Source organism: Cotesia glomerata, linkage group LG4 (genome assembly GCF_020080835.1).
Source record: "Cotesia glomerata isolate CgM1 linkage group LG4, MPM_Cglom_v2.3, whole genome shotgun sequence".
NCBI lineage: Eukaryota > Metazoa > Arthropoda > Insecta > Hymenoptera > Braconidae > Cotesia > Cotesia glomerata.
The window spans coordinates 17051544-17070747 of NC_058161.1; the positions used below are offsets into that span (position 1 = coordinate 17051544).

Genomic DNA, 19204 nt, shown 5'->3' on the forward strand with positions numbered 1-19204 from the left:
ATTTGAATTTTGGCGGGGCAGTGACGTAGTAATATATCCGGTTCGCACTGCCATCTTACAGAGATTTTAAAAAACTATTCTACTTTTTTTCATTTAAAATAAATAAACGGCGATTTTTTATAATAATATGGTATATTTTTAATAAAATAATTTAATAAATGTAAAAATAAATTTTAATAGAAATTATTTATAAATAACATTAATAATTAAAAAGCGCAGATTTAAAAATATTTAAAATTTATTCAAAATTATTTTACATTAAAAAAAAATTATCTCGTGTATTATTTAACAATATTTATTTTGTTAGATTAAGTTTGAATATTTAGTGATTTTTGTAAAAAATGAAATTGTTAAAAAAATTGTCAGAATATTCTGTACAACCAAATAAATAATTTTTCCACGATAAAAAAAACTTTCTCTATTGTTACTTAATTTCTAAGAAAAAAAAAACTTAAAATATACACAAACTCATTTATTAATCTACGCATCTACAACATAATTAGGATGAACAACCAGCATAGGATCTTCCTCTTCATCTTGACCTCCCAGGGATCCAGTAGTCAGCGGAATAATAATCTGATCATGATAAATAAGTCTATCAATAATCTTTTCAACCAAAGACTTCCTTTCAAGCAGCTCTTCCTCCGAGTCAATCTGATCTTGAATCTTATCAAGATACCAAGCGACCAATTCAGTCTTCCTAATGCCTTCTTTTCCTTCAACCTCCGAGCTTTCTTCCTCATTCCTCATATGAAGAACCAACATATTGGACAGATTCTTATACTCCTCAAACGACATAGTAAGTTTCTTCTTGGGCTCTCCGCCATTTTGAGTGTGTTCGCCATTTTGAGTGTGGTCTCCACCATTTTGTTGAGCGTCCATTTCATTGAGAGCTTCCATAAGCGGAGGAGCTTCATCAAGATCCATGCCTTCTTCGGGAGTATCTTCATCCAGATCAATGTCAGGCTGCTCTACCCTAACAATACTTTTGCTGAGCAGCCTCCTCGCCTCCTGGACATGTTTAACCGTGACTTTATCAGCGCACTCAAGCTTAGCCAGCGCCTCGGAAAGACGAACCAAGCTCTCCAGCTGACGGACTGTGATGCGCCATGTTGATTTAGAACTTCCAACTCCCTCCCTCTGGCGGAGCGTCGTGTAACTTTCAACCAGTAGCTCAGCGGCTTCTACTGTCAAGGTTGGCTTGAAGTGCTTTGCAAAATTGATGTACCTGATGATCTCCGCCTGAGTGTAGATCGTGTCTATGGTGACGACGTTGTTGCTATGAAGGTCAACGATTTTCTTGGCAATTGCGTTGTCGACAATCTCGTTGCACTCGTCGACTAAAATGAAGAACAGGTCAAACCTCGACATGATCGGAGCAGTCAGCTGGACGTTCTGTTGCAGAGACTTGGAGCGATCGTAGCGGCCTCCAATGGGGTTAGCAGCAGCCAAAATTGAAGTCCGGGCGTTCAAGGTGGCGCGAACTCCAGCCTTAGCGATTGAGATGGTCTGCTGCTCCATGGCTTCGTGGATCGCCACCTGGTCCTTGGGGTCCATCTTGTCGAACTCGTCGATGCAGCAGATCCCATTGTCCGCAAGCATCAGGGCTCCTGCCTCAATCACGAAATCAGCAGATTCTTCGTCCCGGACTACTGCAGCGGTGAGACCAGCTGCACTGGAGGCTTTTCCAGAAGTGTAGACAGCTCGGGGAGAAATGTCGGTTACTTGCTTCAGAAGCTGGGATTTTGCGGTACTAGGGTCTCCGACGATGCAGCAGTTTATGTCACCACGAAGGGTCGTTCCTTCCAAGGTTGTCTTCGCGACTCCACCGAAGAGCATCAGGGTAACGCCTTTTTTTACTTCGTCGTTGCCGTGAATTGATGGGAATAGGGATGACATTAAGTTTTGGTATAAATTCTTGTCTCGGGACATTTCGTAGACTTTGTTCCACTCGGTTTCGGTCATCTGACGCTTCATCATTTCTGGAGAAATGTCCTCCATGGCCATTTCAGTGCCGCCGAACTTTAAATTTTGTTTTGGTTAGTTAGTTTTTAAGTAATTGTCAGGGTGGAGATTAATTGAAGAAATAGATATTAAGATAGTTTAGTATACGGAAAAAAGTAAACTGTAATAAATAACAGTCGATTTATAATAAGTAATGATCAACTGCTAAAAATTACCATTTCAAACAGTAAAATCGTGATTTTACTATTCACTTTATAATATTTACCATTTAAACATTACAATTTACTCTTTAAATGGAATAAAATACTATTTCAAACAGTAATATTCGCTATGTAAATGTCTAAAATGTTATATAATAATTAAGAATTCAGACTTTGATATTTATCATTTCGTACCTAAAAAATGATCTTATGATATGTAAAAAGTATAAAATAAAGTTAGTAAATTTCTAATACAAGCAACGTCAATATTTACAAAGTAAAATGGTTAATTTTAAACGCAACGCTAAAAATCAAACTGTAATTATTGACTTGCTTGGACTAGTAAAATGTATATTTTAAAAGTATAATTTTTACTGTTTCAAATGTTAAATTCTCCAAGAGTGAGACCCCCTTCTCTTTCATCTGAGTTCCCCTTCTCCTCATAATATGGATTATATATTGAAATGGCAATTTTTACTGTTTGAAACTGTAATTTTTTAAGATGAAAGAGTCGTTATTTACTATAGTGACAGCTACTAATCACTTATTTTGGATATTAAATTATAAATTGTGGCTTTTATACTTTCTACATTAAGTTCTGTAATATTTATATTTTTGCCACCCCGATGTCCGCTTTACTGTTTGAAACTATAAAAATTAACCGGAATCCGAGTGAATATTACAGTTTACTTTTTTCCATGTAGCTAAATTTGACCAAATTTTATTTTTAATCTATTTGGAAGACTATAGTTATATGGGACTAAAAAAAATGAGATACTTTAACTTCACTGATTAAGAGATATAATTAATTAAAGTTTTGCAGATATATATGAGCTCTTATGGGTGTCTTTGTTCAATACGGAAAGTGATAGATTGTAGAAAATCAGCAAACTTTACCTAAAAAAAAACTTAAATAGATAGAATGATATCTCAAACGTAGATTGGAAAAAATAAAAAACGATTTACCACAAAGTTTTAATTTAATGAATTTTTAAATATTATAATTCGTTTTCTATCTCTGTTGGTATCGGAGACATTAATTAACTCCTCCGTGTTTACTAACGACAAAGTAGTGACATAAATTCTAAAAGGCAAATTTGAATTTTGCTTTAAAAATCTTCCAGATATTCTCGCACGGTTCATTTTTTTTGGATAAAAATAAATTCCTATAATTTATACACTAAAAATGAATGTTACTTATAACATAGCTGACTTGCTGAAGTTATAATTACAAATTAAAACAATAAATAAACAAGGCAAATAATTATTGTTTAAATATCAAACTTATAAATTTGAAAGCAGTTGGTATTTTCAAGTGACGGCTCAGTTCTATTCAATTTATATTTCATTTGTTATACTATTATAAGTCTTTAATAATATGTAGTAAATTAAATCAATCAAATTCTAAAATAAATTATTTGTGTTTTTTGGCATTTTTGATTAATTACTTGCAATAGAAAAAAACAATACAATTTTAAGGTTAAAATTTTTTTTTACTTTCAGTCTTCTCAATATTCGTCAAAATTCTTTATTTCAATTTAAAATAATTTGAATAATTTAATAATTGATGATTTTTACTTATTTAATAAAATAAAGTAATAACATGACTTTAGTATTTATTACTTGCCAGATTAAACAAATAGACTTGGCAACAGCGCGTTTGATTATACCCATTACAGAGACGTGCATGAGTGTGTGAGTTAAATATTTCTCTCTCTGTAACTATATTTCTATCCTTTTTTTTTCTCAGCTGTTGACGCGACGTTGCCAAATCTTTATTAGAATAAATAGCTGACGATAAACGAGTCAAAAACATTAAATTAAACTTTAAATATTTCAAAAATTATATCGGTAATGTATTATTATTAAATTTTTTTTATATTTTGCAATAATACAAGTTTCTTGTGTATAGTTTTTTATTCGTTAAAGTTGAGAGGTTAATATTGAAAAAAAAAATTAAAGTCTCGACCAAAGTTTGTCCGCCATAAGAGCCCGTGTATAAGGAGATAAAAAATGTGATTTTTGAAATTTAATATCTAAGTAACTAAACGGTGAATCTTTTTGAAATTTTGGGATTAGATAATTGACGTATTTATTTATATGTATACTTAATTTCAAAGCTCAAAGTTGGAAATTATTTTTCACATCAGATTCGCTCGAACCTCCTTAATTAATTTAACTATGCATTGCGACCTAACTACCTTAATAACTTTGTTACTAATTTTATTTTTTTTTGTTAATTGAAATTATAAATTCATGAAAATAATGAAAAATTTTCTGAATTTTGGCTCTCTTCACTCTGATGAGAATTTTACTTACCCGAAGACTGGTTGCAGAGACGCTGCATGCTAGAAATGCTAGTTTGTAATTCAGATCTCGGACTCCCAGGGATTTAAGACCTCGGAGACCTTCGCCTTGGTCACCAGCCTTGTGGCGGGAGCCTATTTCTGCTTTCGCCCCGGGGAGATTCAGCTGTCCCACATCTGGAACGACGATCAGTGTCCCGGTGAAGTCGTACCTGGAAATTTTTAGTAATTTTAAAGCTCCTTAATGATTATTTCTAAGAAAAATTGGAAAACTCCTGGAGGATTAAGTGGAAATCTGAATTCAGAAAAGTTTGCAAAAGGTGGATCTCAAGCAGCTCCTGCGCTTGAAGGTCATCGTGTAGGTACTTGTTGGAAAGAGGAGGAAAAAAGCAACCAAGATTTGGCATCAGAATTACAAAAAAAAAATTTTGAAAATTTTTATTAATAAAAAACTGATTTTTAAAAATTTCACCTGTCACCAGCCTGAACAGTTTCGACGGTTTCAGCTCTCAAGACAACTTCCAGCGACCTGGGTATACATCCTCTGGGCAACTCTGACTGCGTCTCCTGAATTCTGATCTTCTGAAAGTCTACGAACACAGAGTTGTCGATGTCCAATACGAATCTGCGTCTGTTGGAGCATACTGGGTTGTGGCAAATTGTTGGGTTAGTAAACTGCAAAAATAAATTATTAAATAAATTTATTAATTAATTATTTAAAAAAAAAATAATTTTTTTTAATTGTTTCATTTTTTATAATTATTAAACTCGTAAAAAAAAAATTTATTGCAAAAGTTTGCATGTAGAAATTAAAAAAAAAATTACAAGAATTTTTTTTTGTCTTGCACATTATGTTTTTTAATTTTCACAATTAAAATTTTTTAAACAATTATTTAATTTTTATAAAAATCTAAAATAATTTTTTTAAAAAATAAATTATGAAAAAAATAATTTTTTTCAAAAATTCCGTATGTATATAATTAACAAACAAAAACGACAAGTAAAAATTTATTTCCTTACAAGTTTTTTTAAATTTATAAGTGTGAAATTTTTTTGCTAATTTAATTTTTGAAAAAATTTTTTTTATAAATAAATTATAAATACTTCAATTGTTAATTATTTTTTAATTTCAAGATTATAAAAAAATTTACCTTGAACTGCTGTTCGACATTCTTGATGACAGCGTTGCAGTCAACGCAAACAAATGTCCCAAGAATCAATTCAGGATGCACTGGATGTGTTCTGACAACCTGACCGGAGATCCTGATCAACGTCCCGATTTTAGACGTCGTCAGTTCACGGAGCCTGTGTCTGGTTGGTACATCGACCAAGCTGACGTAACATTCTTTTTCTTTTCGAAGCTCGCCGGTATCTTTTACATAATTGCAAACGGCTTGACATAAAAATGGGTAAATTCTGTGAAAAAAATTTATTAATTAATAATTAGTAATAATTAAAATTAAATAATTAATAATAGTGAAATTACCAGACATTTTATTTTTTTTAACTCAATAAAAAAATAAGACCAAAAATATTATTTAAGAAATATCATTTATCATTTCAATACCAAAAAGTTATAAAATTTAAAAATACTATAAGGTAAAAGACCCAATACCGGAACGACGAAGGGTACATGACTGGTTTTTATTACTTAGAAAATATTCAAATGGTTCATTAGTAATAATAATTCATCCAATCATATAGAATAAACATGTAGTTACACGAAAATAATTAAATTTATCAATTTTGTCGAATTTGATATTAAAAAAAACATGTTTTTTGAAAAAGTCTAAAAGACCCAGTATCGGAACACCTTAAATGCCTAGTCCCAATACCGGAATATGGTTGACCCAATACCGGAACGATAAATAAAACTAATTTTTTTAATCTGAAGACTCCGCTTTTCGTAAGCTGGATTAATTAAATAATTAATTAACAAATCATAATACTTTATGTGAATTTTTCTGAAGTTATAAAACGAATTTATAAAATGTTATCTTCGACTTAACTTTCGGCATCCTACTACTACCTATAAAAAATTAAGCAGCTAATTCAGAACTCAAATGACATGTATGCATAGTGAAACTAACAATAATTATTTAATATTAAAAAATCAAATAAATTTTTACTAAAAATCCAAAAAAAAAAAAATAAACGATTCGAGGTTATACTTGACGACACTTATGTAAAAAAGAAAATTTCAAAACAGAAATTTGCTTTTGTTCTTCAAGTTAAAATTTACGAATATTTGAAACAATTTTTATAATAAAATTACTTTCTGTATTAAATGTTATTTCACAAAAACTTTTGTTGTTGTGCTTGATGTAAACAATCAACACAGTATATATCGTAAATGTCAATAAATAATATCAATATGGCTGACTGTTCCGATATTGGGTATCAGCTTATTTTGGGTGTACCAATAGACGAACAGTAAATTTTAAATAACAATAGGGTCTATTTTGTATTATCAATTAATTGCATCGAATTCTTAGTATTTGTATTAATACATAAAAAAAAAATTTTAGTGAAAAGTATTTCCATTAGGTTTCTATGAGCTTAAGATCATCGAGTGATTTCTTAGCAAAACCATTAATAAGAGACCTTGATAAGTCAGAAATCTAAGACTATTGACATCATTAACATTTTTTTTCAATATTTCCAATATAATTTAAAGTTTCATTCATATTTTATTATGTAAAAAAAAGATTGAGGTTTCTAATAAAGAAAAGTTTGTTTAATTTGATTGAGCACGAGATAAAATATAAAATAAGAATTGTCAAATCGTTCCGGTATTGGGTCTTTTACCTTACTTAGACAGAACTTATGAAGTGCAAATAAGTATAACAGATAAGATATATTTATGTAGAGAAGTAATAGAGAAAATTTTACGTTTAGTTTCTATTATGTAAGGATATATGTACTCAGTACAATTTCTAGGCCCTCAAGGCTGAAATAAATAATTAATAATAATAATAATAATAATAATACATTTTTTATTGTTTTAATTTTTTTGTGATAATTTTTTTTTTTTTAGATTTTTATAACAATTAAATTTCCATAAAAAAATTTTTTTTTTATAATTTTTGAAGGTTTTGATAGGTTGAATTACCAAAAAATTTTTTTTGTCATCATTTATTTATAAAAAAAAATTTAATAAAAAAATTAGTATCCATATTTTTTTTAAATTCCTGCATTTAAAATTGAAATAAAAACTTTTCGTCATAATTTATTAACAAAAAAAATTTTTTTAGATTTATATAGAAATTAAATTATTAAAATAAAAATTTTGCATTTATAATTTATGGAAATTGTGATATGTAGAATTTTTATTTTCTTAATTTATCATAAAAATTTTATATTTTTATATAAATTGAATAATTAAAAAAAAAATAAAAATTCCACTTATAATAATTAAAAAAAAATGATAAGAGAAAAAAAAACTAAAAAAAATATTCATCTTATCATGAATGATTTTTAAAAAAATCATCAGATGTTTCTTAATTTCTAAATGATAATAATAAAAATTAAAAAAAATTACCTGTAATACTCTTCAATAATAGTCGTCGCCAAAACTTGATTATACTTTTCAATATCTTCAAACGACACCACCAATGTGCTCCTCTCAGGACTCACGAGTTCCTTAGCCGCTTCCAGATATTTAACTTCATCATCTTCTTTAAATCTAAAAAATTACACTCAATTAATAAATATCAACAAAACTTTAAAAAAAAATAAAAAAATACTTACTCTTCAAGAAATGTTTGAAATAATTTCTGACACTGTACTCCAATGTCATCCTTAACCCGGTTTTGACGAACTTGTAAATCAGCTAAATCCATTATTTTTATTTATTAATATTATTTTACACAATTTTTTAAAAATTTATATTAATTAAATTAGTTTAGGTAAAAAAAAAAACTTGTAATTGTATAAAAATAATGAGAAATTTATGTTAATATCTTGTAAAAAAAAAAAGGCACAACCGCACAACCTCAAAATCACAATCACAATAACAAACCGAAGCGTCGCTCAGCACGTTTTTGGCGGGACGCTTGCTTACTGCGCGGTCAAGCCCGCCATTTTACTTTTTTCCCGCCAAAGGCCATTTTGTAATTTAAAATTTAAAATTTTTTACTTAAAAAAAATAATTAAACAGTAATTAAAGAAGAATAATTTTTATTACAAAACAATTATTTTTATTAAAAAAAAAAAAAAAAAACATTTTTTTTAATTATAAAAAGAAAAATTTACATGTACAAATTTTTTTTTATAAACATTCATTGCTTCTTAATTTTATTTGTTTCTTCCCATGTTTAAAATAAAAATTAAAAGCATTTTTTTTTATTAATTTAAAAAAAATTACTAAAGAAGAAATTGGAAAAAATTTTTTATTAAACTAAAAAAAAAAAAAACTTATTTAATTTTTGTCGCTTTCTTCAATGATGACAAGTGCAATTGCATGTGGTATAAGTACTTCCATTTTCTACTAATGACTCTTCTGCATATATTGCAATACTTAATTTGAACATCTAAAAAAAAAAAATTAATTTTATAAATTATTCTATCATCAAATTTCATGCCAAAATTTCTTCTTTGAATTGAAAAAAAATTAACCTAAAAATCTTAACACTTACTAGAAATTCTAGTATCATGCTTCATGTAATGCGTAGCTAGCAGAGATATGCTACCGAACCACTTCCTGCATTCATTACACCTGAATTTCAACTTGACAATTCCAGAGTTCTTAAATTTTTTTATTTCTTCACTAATTTTCTCACTCTCCGTCTCAATCTCTTCAATTTCTTCATCAAGCATCTCTACGTCTTCATATTCATCTTCAAGCATCTCCACATCTTGATAAATATCTTCTTCATCATCAAAAGCCGCTTTCACACTTTTTTTAACCTCTTTAGAGTAATTTTTATGTTTTTGTGAATTAAAATCCATTTTTTTTTTAATTATTGTATTGTACAAAAGTTTAATTTTTTATAGAAATTATCTATATAAATTTTTAAAATGATTGTTATTGATAACGCTAAAAAACGTACAGAGAAATTAAAAAAATTTCAACTCAAAAGAATGACCCAAACAAAAAACCTAACCTCTAAATGAAATCATAATAATAAAGCGCGTCACTCTTAATATTTTTGGCGGGAATATTTAAAATCCACCATTTTGATTTTTAACACCGACATTTTGTTTACAGAAAAACAACCCTGGTTAAAAATACTGATTGAAAAGAATTGAGAAGCGGTCACTCCATGCAAACTGTATATCTATATATACAAACAAAAGAATTGAAATTATTGAAAAAAATTCGAATTTCATCATTTTTAATTCTTTTCAATCAATATTTTTCAACAGGGAAATTAGTTATTTTAAGGAAGTTCGAGCGAATCTAATGTGAAAAATAATTTCCAACTTTGAGCTTTGAAATTAAGGATACATATAAATAAATACGTCACTTATCTAATCCCAAAATTTCAAAAAGATTCACCGTTTAGTTACTTAGATATTAAATTTTAAAAATCGCATTTTTTATCTCCTTATACACGGGCTCTTATGGCGGACAAACTGTAGTCGAGACTTTAATTTTTTTTTTCAATATTAACCTCCCAACTTTAATGAATAAAAAACTATACACAAGAAACTTGGATTATTGAAAAATATAAAAAAAAATTAATAATAATACATTACCGATATAATTTTTGAAATATTTAAAGTGTAATTTTATTTTTTTGACTCGTTTACCGTCAGCTATTTATTCGAATAAAGATTTGGCAACGTCGCGTCGACAGCTGAGAAAAAAGAAAAGGAGAGAAATATAGTTACAGAGAAAGAAATATTTAACTCACACACTCATGCACGTCTCTGTAATGGTTATAATCAAACGCGCTGTTGCCAAATCTATTTATTTAATCTGGCAAGTAATAAATACGAAAGTCATGTTATTACTTTATTTTATTAAATAAGTAAAAATCATCAATTAATAAATTATTCAAATTATTTTAAATTGAAATAAAAAATTTTGACGAATATTGAGAAGACTGAAAGTAAAAAAAAATTTTAACATTATTTTGACTCATAAGTTATGCTCGAACCTCCTTAATAATTTCTTCTCTTGATAAAAACGAACTAAATTAATTATTTTAAAAATAATAGAACAAAAAAAAATTTATTTCAATTTATTTAATGTTTTATGATAAAACTATTTACAAAAAAAAAAAAAAAGACAATACATTATTGAAAAGTAATTAATAACACAAGTTCAATAAGAAAATTAAAATTTCTTAAATTTAATGAAATTTATGACTAATTTGAAGTAATAAAATTAAAACTCAAATTACAATTACAATTTTTTCCATCAAATAACTTTTTTTTTTTATTGCGTGAAAAGCCCGCTGTCAATAAATCATTAAAATTATTAAATTTATTAATTAATGATAATTATCATTCATAAAAATGATTAATCTATTTATTTATTACTTTAATTTATATTACATTAAGATACATATGATATTTTTATATTGTAAAATAACAATTTATTATTTTTAAGCATTGAACATTACTTTGGGACTTAAACTAATAAAAAAAAAAAAATATCATATTTATATTAATAATTATAATAGTTATTCAAGATATAATAATAATAATTATAATTATCGATAATAATAAGTAAAACAAATCATAATTTTTTTTGCCGATTACTTTTTCTCAATGACAATTTTTTGCTATTTACTTTTTTTTCTAATGGTTTTTTATTTTCATGTTTAGAAATAGATGGCGCTGGCGTAGGAGAAGACGCTGAATTTTTCGACGATCTGGTGATTCTTCTTATAGGTGATTTTGTTTTCTTCGACTGAACCGGTGATGTTTCTTTGTGTGAATTTAACTTCGAATTGGATTTTGCGGTTGAATTTGGATTTTTATCTTTAGATAGCTTCTTCGGTGATGTCATATGTAATTGCATATGGCGCAAGTACTGCGCTTTGTTTTCTATTAATTTTCTGCATACATAGCAGTATTTTATCTGTCGATCTGAAAATATTAAAAACTTTTTGATTAATTTCTCTTTCAATTATTAATAATGTATTTAAATTTCAAAATTCGGAGATTTCTATCAAAATTTTCTATCCCATTGTTCTAATTGAGGTTAAACTTATTAAACATAACCACTCTAACCTCAAAAAATTTTAATTTACTACTTGGACAAAAAAATTTTAAGATAACTTTTTTGTAGAAAATTAAATTAATTACAAAAAAGGTATTATAATTTTTATGTATCTTCAATCCTTAACTCAAAATTTTAATTATTTTATGAGAATGTATTATAACCAAAAATTTCTACAACTAAATTTTTTAAACTCAAAATTCTGGCTAAAATACAAAAAATAAAAAAAAAATCATAAAATATTTTTTTTTGTATAGGATAAAATTCCTTACAAAAAAGTTCTCTTATAATTTTTCCATATCTTCAATTATAAATCCAAAATTCAGACTTCAAAATTTCTCAACTTTTTCATTCAACCCGGTTCATTAAATTTTGATCTAAAATTCCGCCGAAAATATGCGACATGAAAAAAATCATGACACCTTTTTCATACAAAATGAAATTCCCTTCAAAAAAGGTATCCTATGATTTTTAAGTATCTTTAATCTTTAACTCACAATTTTAATTTTTTGAGAATGACATACAACCAAAGTTTTCAATATCCAATTTTGATAACTAAACTTTTTAAATTCAAAATTCTAGCTATAATACAAAAGATACTGTTGGAGTCATCGGCTCATGCGTGTCATCCTAACTACCCCCATTATCCTATCATCATCACTATAGCATAAGAATACAATTGTTTTAATCACTAATCAGTCTGTTATAATAAACCATCAGGTATAGATGCATACATAACGGCTACTTGTGACTACTCATTCACTTGAACCAGTATTCCACTATAGATTCCAACAGGTTATGGGCCCAGGGGCTGTGTTACAGATCTACTCATAAAATCTCTACGCACAGATATCAACGACATCTGCAATCAGTTAGTGATAAAAATCACATTTTTATTCGAAATCATATTCATTCAGTCACAACTTTATTCAATCAAATCTTTACTCTAATTCAACTTTACTCAATATTACTAGCTTTCAGGTAGAACTTTAATCAGTTACAACCTTACTCAAATTCGACAATAGTCAATTACAACTTTGCTCAGTTTCAATTGTATTCATTTTCAAGTCTATTCACTGAATTTTTAACTCAGTTACATCTCTATTCACAAAGAATTTGTTCACTTACATTCGTAATCATTTACAACTGTACTCACGTTCATCTCTACTCACAAATTTATGGTTAATTGATAATATAAAAATTCGTGAGTAGAGATGAACTTGAGTACAGTTGTAAATGATTACAAATGTAAGTGAATAAATTCTTTGTGAATAGAAATGTAACTGAGTAAAAAATTCAGTGAATAGACTTGAAAATGAATACAATTAAAACTGAGCAAAGTTGTAATTGACTACTGTCGAATTTGAGTAAGGTTGTAACTGATTAAAGTTCTACCTGAAAGCTAGTAATATTGAGAAAAGTTGAATCAGAGTAAAGATTTGATTGAATAAAGTTGTAACTGAATGAATATGATTTCGAATAAAAAAAATGTAACTGATTGCAGATGTCGTTGACAGCTGTGAGTAGAGATTTTATGAGTAGACCTGTAACACAGCCAGCCCAGGAACCTGGTTTAGGTAATGAAGTAAACAAGTAAAAAGTAAGGTTTCAAGTTAACATAAGGGTTTTAGTTAAATTGAAAGAATAAAGTAAAGTAAAGTCAAGTTAACACAAGGGTTTTAGTTAACTTAAAAAGATCAAGTAAAGTGAAGCACGGTAAAGTGCATAAAGTAAAGGTCAAGTAAAGTTAAGGTGTCATAATTGAGCGATACGCTATTTCCTGTAGCTAAGGTGTTATAATTGAGCGACTCTTAATTAAATAAAGTAAAGCTAAAGTAAAATTTGAACTGTCAAGTAAAGTTAAAGTAAAGTCCAAGTAGAACTGTCGAGTGAAAATTAAAGTATAAGTGAAGGTGCAGTCAAGTTCCAGTACAGCATAATTAAATAAAGTTGAAGTCAAGTTTCCAGCATAATCAAGTTGCAAATTTAGAATCAAGTAAAATCGCAGTAAGGCATAGTGAAGTCAAGTAACAGCAATGTAAATTAGAGAAGAAGTGGAGCCAAAACGAAATTCCCTACAAAAAAAGTATCCTACAATTTTCCCTATCTTCAATCTAACCTTCGAAAATTCTCAATTTTTCTAACCTAAAAAACTCACCAGTATTCTTAGTATCATGATTCAAATAATGCCGAGTTAACAGCGCCATGCTATTGAACCACTTCCTGCATTCCATGCACCGAAGCTTCTTATGAAAGCTCCCAACCCTCTTCCTCTTCTTAACCTCTCTAACTTCTTCCTTCTCCTCCTCTTTTTCCTCTTCAACTTCTTCCTCAACCAGCATCTCCAGTTCCTCAACAATTTCTTCCTCCTCCTCCTCCTCTTCTTCTTCCTCCTCTTCCTCCGGCTCTTCAGGCTTCTCAACAACACGCTTCTTATAATGCATCCTAGTATGCCGAGCCAAAGCAACAACAACATCAAAGGTCTCTTTACAAATTTTACAAACATACTTCTTCTCCTTAACCTCTTTTTCCCCTTTATCAACTCTCCTCGGACTTTTCGGACAAACACGAGCATGAGTATCCATAGCTCTCTTCAACCTGAAGCTTCTCCGACAAAATTTGCACTTCCAAGGCTCATCATCTTCCTCCTCCTCTTCCTCTTCTTCCTCCTCTTCAGCAGTATCATCTTCCGACTCCAGCATAATAATTTCATTCTCCTTATCACTGGATCCCTTCTCCTTAGCTTCATCAATAGTAATCTCCTCAATATGTCTCGCGACACTCTCATCTTCATCCAATTCAATAACTTCAATCCTAGATTTCTTCTTTCTCCCCCTCCTAGACCTCCCCTCCTTCCCCTTTTTATCATCCTCCTCCAATCGCTTTCCATCTCTATTTTTTCTTCTCCTTCCTCTTTTACGAACAGCTGGCACCTCTTCTTCAACAGTTTCCTCTATTACCGCCGGCTGGATAATAATCTCCGAGTCAGCTCTATCATTTATCTTCAACTGTTGCTTCCTCGGTGGTCTTTTCAATTTACAAACCAATTTATCCTTCTCTTCATTCATAACAACTTCAATTTTTCCATCAGGATTATCCTCCTCTCTATCCTTGGCCTTCTTTACCGCCTGAATCGGACAGCAAATAAGCGCAGTAGACCCGTGGATGATAACAGTAGAGGCAGTAGAGTCAAAAGTGTTTGTCTTGCAGCCCAACAGAGCGCGCGGCATGTGTTTAGCCCGCTTAGTCTGCTTTGTCTTCTCTTTATCAGGCGAGGAGAGTGGGGAGATAGACGCCTGACTAATTCCCAATAACTGGCTAACTTCTTTGTCCTGAGACTTGACAATTTGATATGTGCGTCTTAATACCGACCTAGATTTATTAAACCCACTTATTGAGTCCATAGTCTTGGGTCCACTGTTAGACCTAACCAAAGAATTGTCCACTTCCATCAAAGTAGAGTCATCAAAAGAATTGTCAGCCAGATCCATTGAATCTGACTCTATCTGATTAGGTTCTACTTCCATAAAACTGGATCTATTCCCTGGATTAGATACTTCTGATGAAAGCGTCCGACTGGAGATTGACTTTAATGAATTAGACCTTGTGTCCATCAAATCTGATATTGACTTAAAAGTGTCCATTGAATTGGTTCTAATTGAAGATCCAGATTCAAGGTCTATTTTATAATTAGACTTCATAGAAACTGTTTTATCACTGGATCCAATTTCCATTTCCATGGAACTAGAATTTAATTTAACCTCCATTGAACTAGATTTAGAAATTTCCATCGAAGGTTCTGATTTAGTAAAACTTGACTTTTTATCCAATTTTTTTTGACTTAATTTATCAACATTGAAGTCAATTGACTTAATGTCATCAAAAGTTAACTCAGATTCGGATTCTTCTTCATGGAATAGAAGATTCTCAGCTGTAACTACGCCTCCAGGACTTTTGGACGTAGACTCGGATTTGGAACTGATGGAACAAGTGGAATTCATAGAAACTCGGTCGGTAACTTCAAAAGAGTCTGACTGAGATTCCATCAGTTGGTAACTTAGATCGTCATCTTGCTCCTCTTTCATGTTCCGGTCGTTGGCCTCCTGAAGATGATCAGGTTGGTGTAGCTCGTAAGTCGGGGAAGGAACTTCAGTGGTTTCTTCTTTTAGTGCGCGGTTGTTCCGCAAGATGGTGGTAGTGTCGCCTAGGTAGGTTTGCTGTTTTATCGAGGAAGGTTTTTTGATTGTTTTAACGGCTCCTTGGCCAATTAAACGCTCGACATCGGCTTTTAAGAGAAACTGGAACTGGTTGGGTGAGTTCCCGGAACCGTCGTAAGCCGCCACTGCGAAGACGTCGTCAGAGTCCTCAACCGCGTAGAGAGCTAACTGCTTTCCGGAGGCGGTAAGGAAGGTCGCTATTGTTTCTTCGTCGGACTCGTGATCTTGCTCATCAGGCTCCTGTTCTTCGGAAGGCTGGCTTACCTCGGTCTTTACTCGCTCTTCGGGTTCCTCGGATTCTTCCCACTCAAACTCTTCTTCTTCCACTGTTTCTTCTTCCTCGGCAGTCGGAGTTTCAAGCTCGTAGTCCAGCTCCTGCTCTTGCTTCATACCACGTGCAGTCGGTTCGGTCCATTCTTGCTTTATTCGGATTAGGGAGTTTATGTCAGGGTCGAAATCGTCTTCTTCGGAGGGCTTTGCTGAGGAGTTACCCTCGAAGTAGATTTGCTCTTCCTGTTGGTCGAAGTCGCTGGTTTCCTGGAAAATTTATTTGGTTTATTTTTATTAGTTTTGTTATCTATATTATAAAGAGACTAAAAAAAATTTTGATCTTAGGATAGTCACATGATAAAATCGGTTTTTTTAGTGAAATTTAGTGTCATTGCAAAGGTCTTGACTTGAATTTGTGCCTTTTAAAGGTTTCATTTTATTCTAACCATAAATTTATTATGATAAGTATTTAGGCTGCATTTTAAAATGCTCTATCTCTAGATACATAATTAAGAAATGACCTTTTATCTTGTGAAATATTGACATTTTTAAAGATATAAGCTCATTCTGATGTTACACTCATCGAGACCTTTCATTTGAGTACCCACATCAATTTTTCATATATTTATAAATGTTATATATATATGAAAAATATATCAAAATGCATGTGGGTACTTAAATGAAAGGTCTCGACGAGTGTAACATCATGATGGGTTTACATCTTTAAAAATATCATAAATTGACAAAATATAACATGATTTCTTAATTATTGACATTTTTAAAGATATTAGCTCATTCTGATGTCACACTCATCGAGACCTTTTATTTAAGTACCCACATGAATTTTATATATATATATATATATATATATATATATATATATATATATATATATATATATATATATATATATATATATATATGATATTTCTGATATTTGTGAAATACATAAAATATATAAAAATTTAATGTGGGTACTCAAATGAAAGCTCTTGATGAGTGTAACATCGAGATGAACTTATATCTTTAAAAACGTAAATATTTAAGAAAGTACAATTTTAATTTAAGAAAGCACAATTTTAATTTTTTATAGTTCGTAAGTCACGACAGTCACATAGTGACTTCAAGGTGACTAGTTTTAATGATGAAAATTTGAGAAGAAATTTTGAATTTTAAAAATAAGGATTTAAAATTAATTAATTAAAAAAAAAAAAATTGTTTTTTTTTGGTAGAATAATTTTAATAAAACAAAAAATCAAAAGATCTCGGAAGTTATTGAACTTATGAAAAAAATGATAAGAATTTTTGTAGAGGAAGAAATTTTTTACAAAAAAGATGTCTAATGATTTTTTTATATCTCTCACTGTTAGGCCGGAAATTGATTTTTTTTTAATTTTACCTGGAAATTCTGAATTTCCGCAAATTTTAATTATAAATTATTTTAAATTTAGAAAATATTTGCATACGTTAATTTTCATTTTAATATTTAATTATACTAAATTTATAAATATTTTTTAAGAAGGAAATTGTTCATTTGAAGTATTATTTTATCAATGATATGTGTCAATAATAAAAAAATTCTAAAATATTTATTTTGTAAGTCAAAATATTCTGGAATTATTTTACTAAAAAATTGTTTTATCAAAAAAAAATTGATTGGAAATATTTGAATTTTTTTTGATAATTATTATTTATTTGACTAAAGAAAATTATTAAATTTTTTTATTTATCATAATGATGAAAAATTACGAAAATTATAAAAAATTTAAGTCAAAAATAAAAAGAAAATCTGAAATATTAATTTTGTAAGCTAAATATAAAATTAATTTTTTAAAAAGTTATTAACTATAGCAAAATGAAAAAAATTTCATTTAATTCTATAAAAAGTAATGATTTTTCAAATCTAATATTTTTTTATATTGCGAAATTTTATTTATAATAAAATATTGTACTGATTACTAAAAAAATTTTTGTATTTAGCAAAAAATACGAAAAAATAAAAAAAAAAACTCTGAAATATTAATTTTATAAGCGAATATTTTATAAAACTCTTAACTCACACTGAATATAAAAATAATTTCTTAAAAAGTTATTAATTTTTTAAAAATTAAACAAATTGTTTTGAAGAAAATTGTTAATTTTACTTAATAAAATAATTAATTATTTTAAATTAATAAAAAAATTATTTTTTACGATTAAATATTAACGAAATTGGAAAAATAATTAACTTTAATAATTTTGTTTTTTTTTTAATTTCTACAAAATTATAATTTTTGTCAATTTATAATTTTTCAACTATTTTTTTCTATTAAATTATCACAAAATAAAAATTTCAGCAAATAATTAATGATAAGAAATAAAAACTTTCAACATCTAAAAATAAATTCCTTAAAAATTGAATAAAATTTTTTGCTAGATACTTGAAAAATTTTTTAAAAATTCCAGGAGAATAATAATTCTTAAAAAAAATTGTTTAAGCGGGAAAATTTAAACTCCAAAAAACAAAACCGGTTGAATAAAAATAATAAAAATAAAAGCAAAAATCTTACCATATTTTTATGCTCTTGCAATTCAGTTTTAGTAACATATATAAATTGATTGGAATTAATGGTAAAATTATCACTTTTAGCATGAGCCATTGCCTTGTACGGATTAGCTGCCATTCCAGAATTTTACAAACCCATTAAAATAATTTAGATTTATCTATAAAAATCCCGACGTGCGACAATCATAAAGTTGAACCTAAAAAATGATAATATTAAATAACGTTATTATTTATCGGAGTTAATCTAGATTACCCGCGAGGTTAAGGTTACATATTACCAAAAGTACTCACCTAAAAATAATAACTATTAACTATCTATATATTTATTCCTCAATTGATGTGTGTACCCCAGCAGTACATATAACCGTGTATTTAATTGTTTATTTCTTCTAATTAACTATTTTATTTGTATTTATTGTAATTAATATTTGTCAGTGTAAATATTAAATCCATAACATATATCTACAGATATATGTTATATATCTTTTTCTGGTTCTGTTATACTATACACATGTGCATAAATGCGG

The 19204-nt window shown here is 28.8% G+C and overlaps 3 protein-coding genes across 3 annotated transcripts; all 3 read right to left on the reverse strand.

The window, feature by feature from the left end:
* Positions 1-451: 451 nt before the first annotated feature.
* LOC123264166 (DNA replication licensing factor Mcm6) lies at positions 452-8383 on the reverse strand. Its single transcript, XM_044727319.1, has 6 exons — positions 8222-8383; positions 8013-8156; positions 5623-5887; positions 4944-5146; positions 4485-4683; positions 452-2022 (listed from the first exon to the last, which is right to left on the reverse strand). Exons 1-6 carry the CDS (start codon positions 8311-8313, stop codon positions 481-483), a joined length of 2445 nt encoding a protein of 814 aa, XP_044583254.1. The 5' UTR covers positions 8314-8383; the 3' UTR covers positions 452-480.
* A 469-nt stretch (positions 8384-8852) lies between these two features.
* Positions 8853-9515, reverse strand: LOC123264172. The gene is made up of 2 exons (XM_044727326.1): positions 9109-9515; positions 8853-9003 (listed from the first exon to the last, which is right to left on the reverse strand). The coding sequence occupies exons 1-2, from the start codon at positions 9419-9421 to the stop codon at positions 8888-8890; spliced, it is 429 nt and encodes a 142-aa protein (XP_044583261.1). The 5' UTR covers positions 9422-9515; the 3' UTR covers positions 8853-8887.
* A 1478-nt stretch (positions 9516-10993) lies between these two features.
* LOC123264165 (eukaryotic translation initiation factor 5B-like) lies at positions 10994-19140 on the reverse strand. Its single transcript, XM_044727317.1, has 4 exons — positions 18969-19140; positions 18682-18874; positions 13804-16399; positions 10994-11512 (listed from the first exon to the last, which is right to left on the reverse strand). Exons 2-4 carry the CDS (start codon positions 18793-18795, stop codon positions 11160-11162), a joined length of 3063 nt encoding a protein of 1020 aa, XP_044583252.1. The 5' UTR covers positions 18796-18874; positions 18969-19140; the 3' UTR covers positions 10994-11159.
* Between the last annotated feature and the right edge of the window lie 64 nt (positions 19141-19204).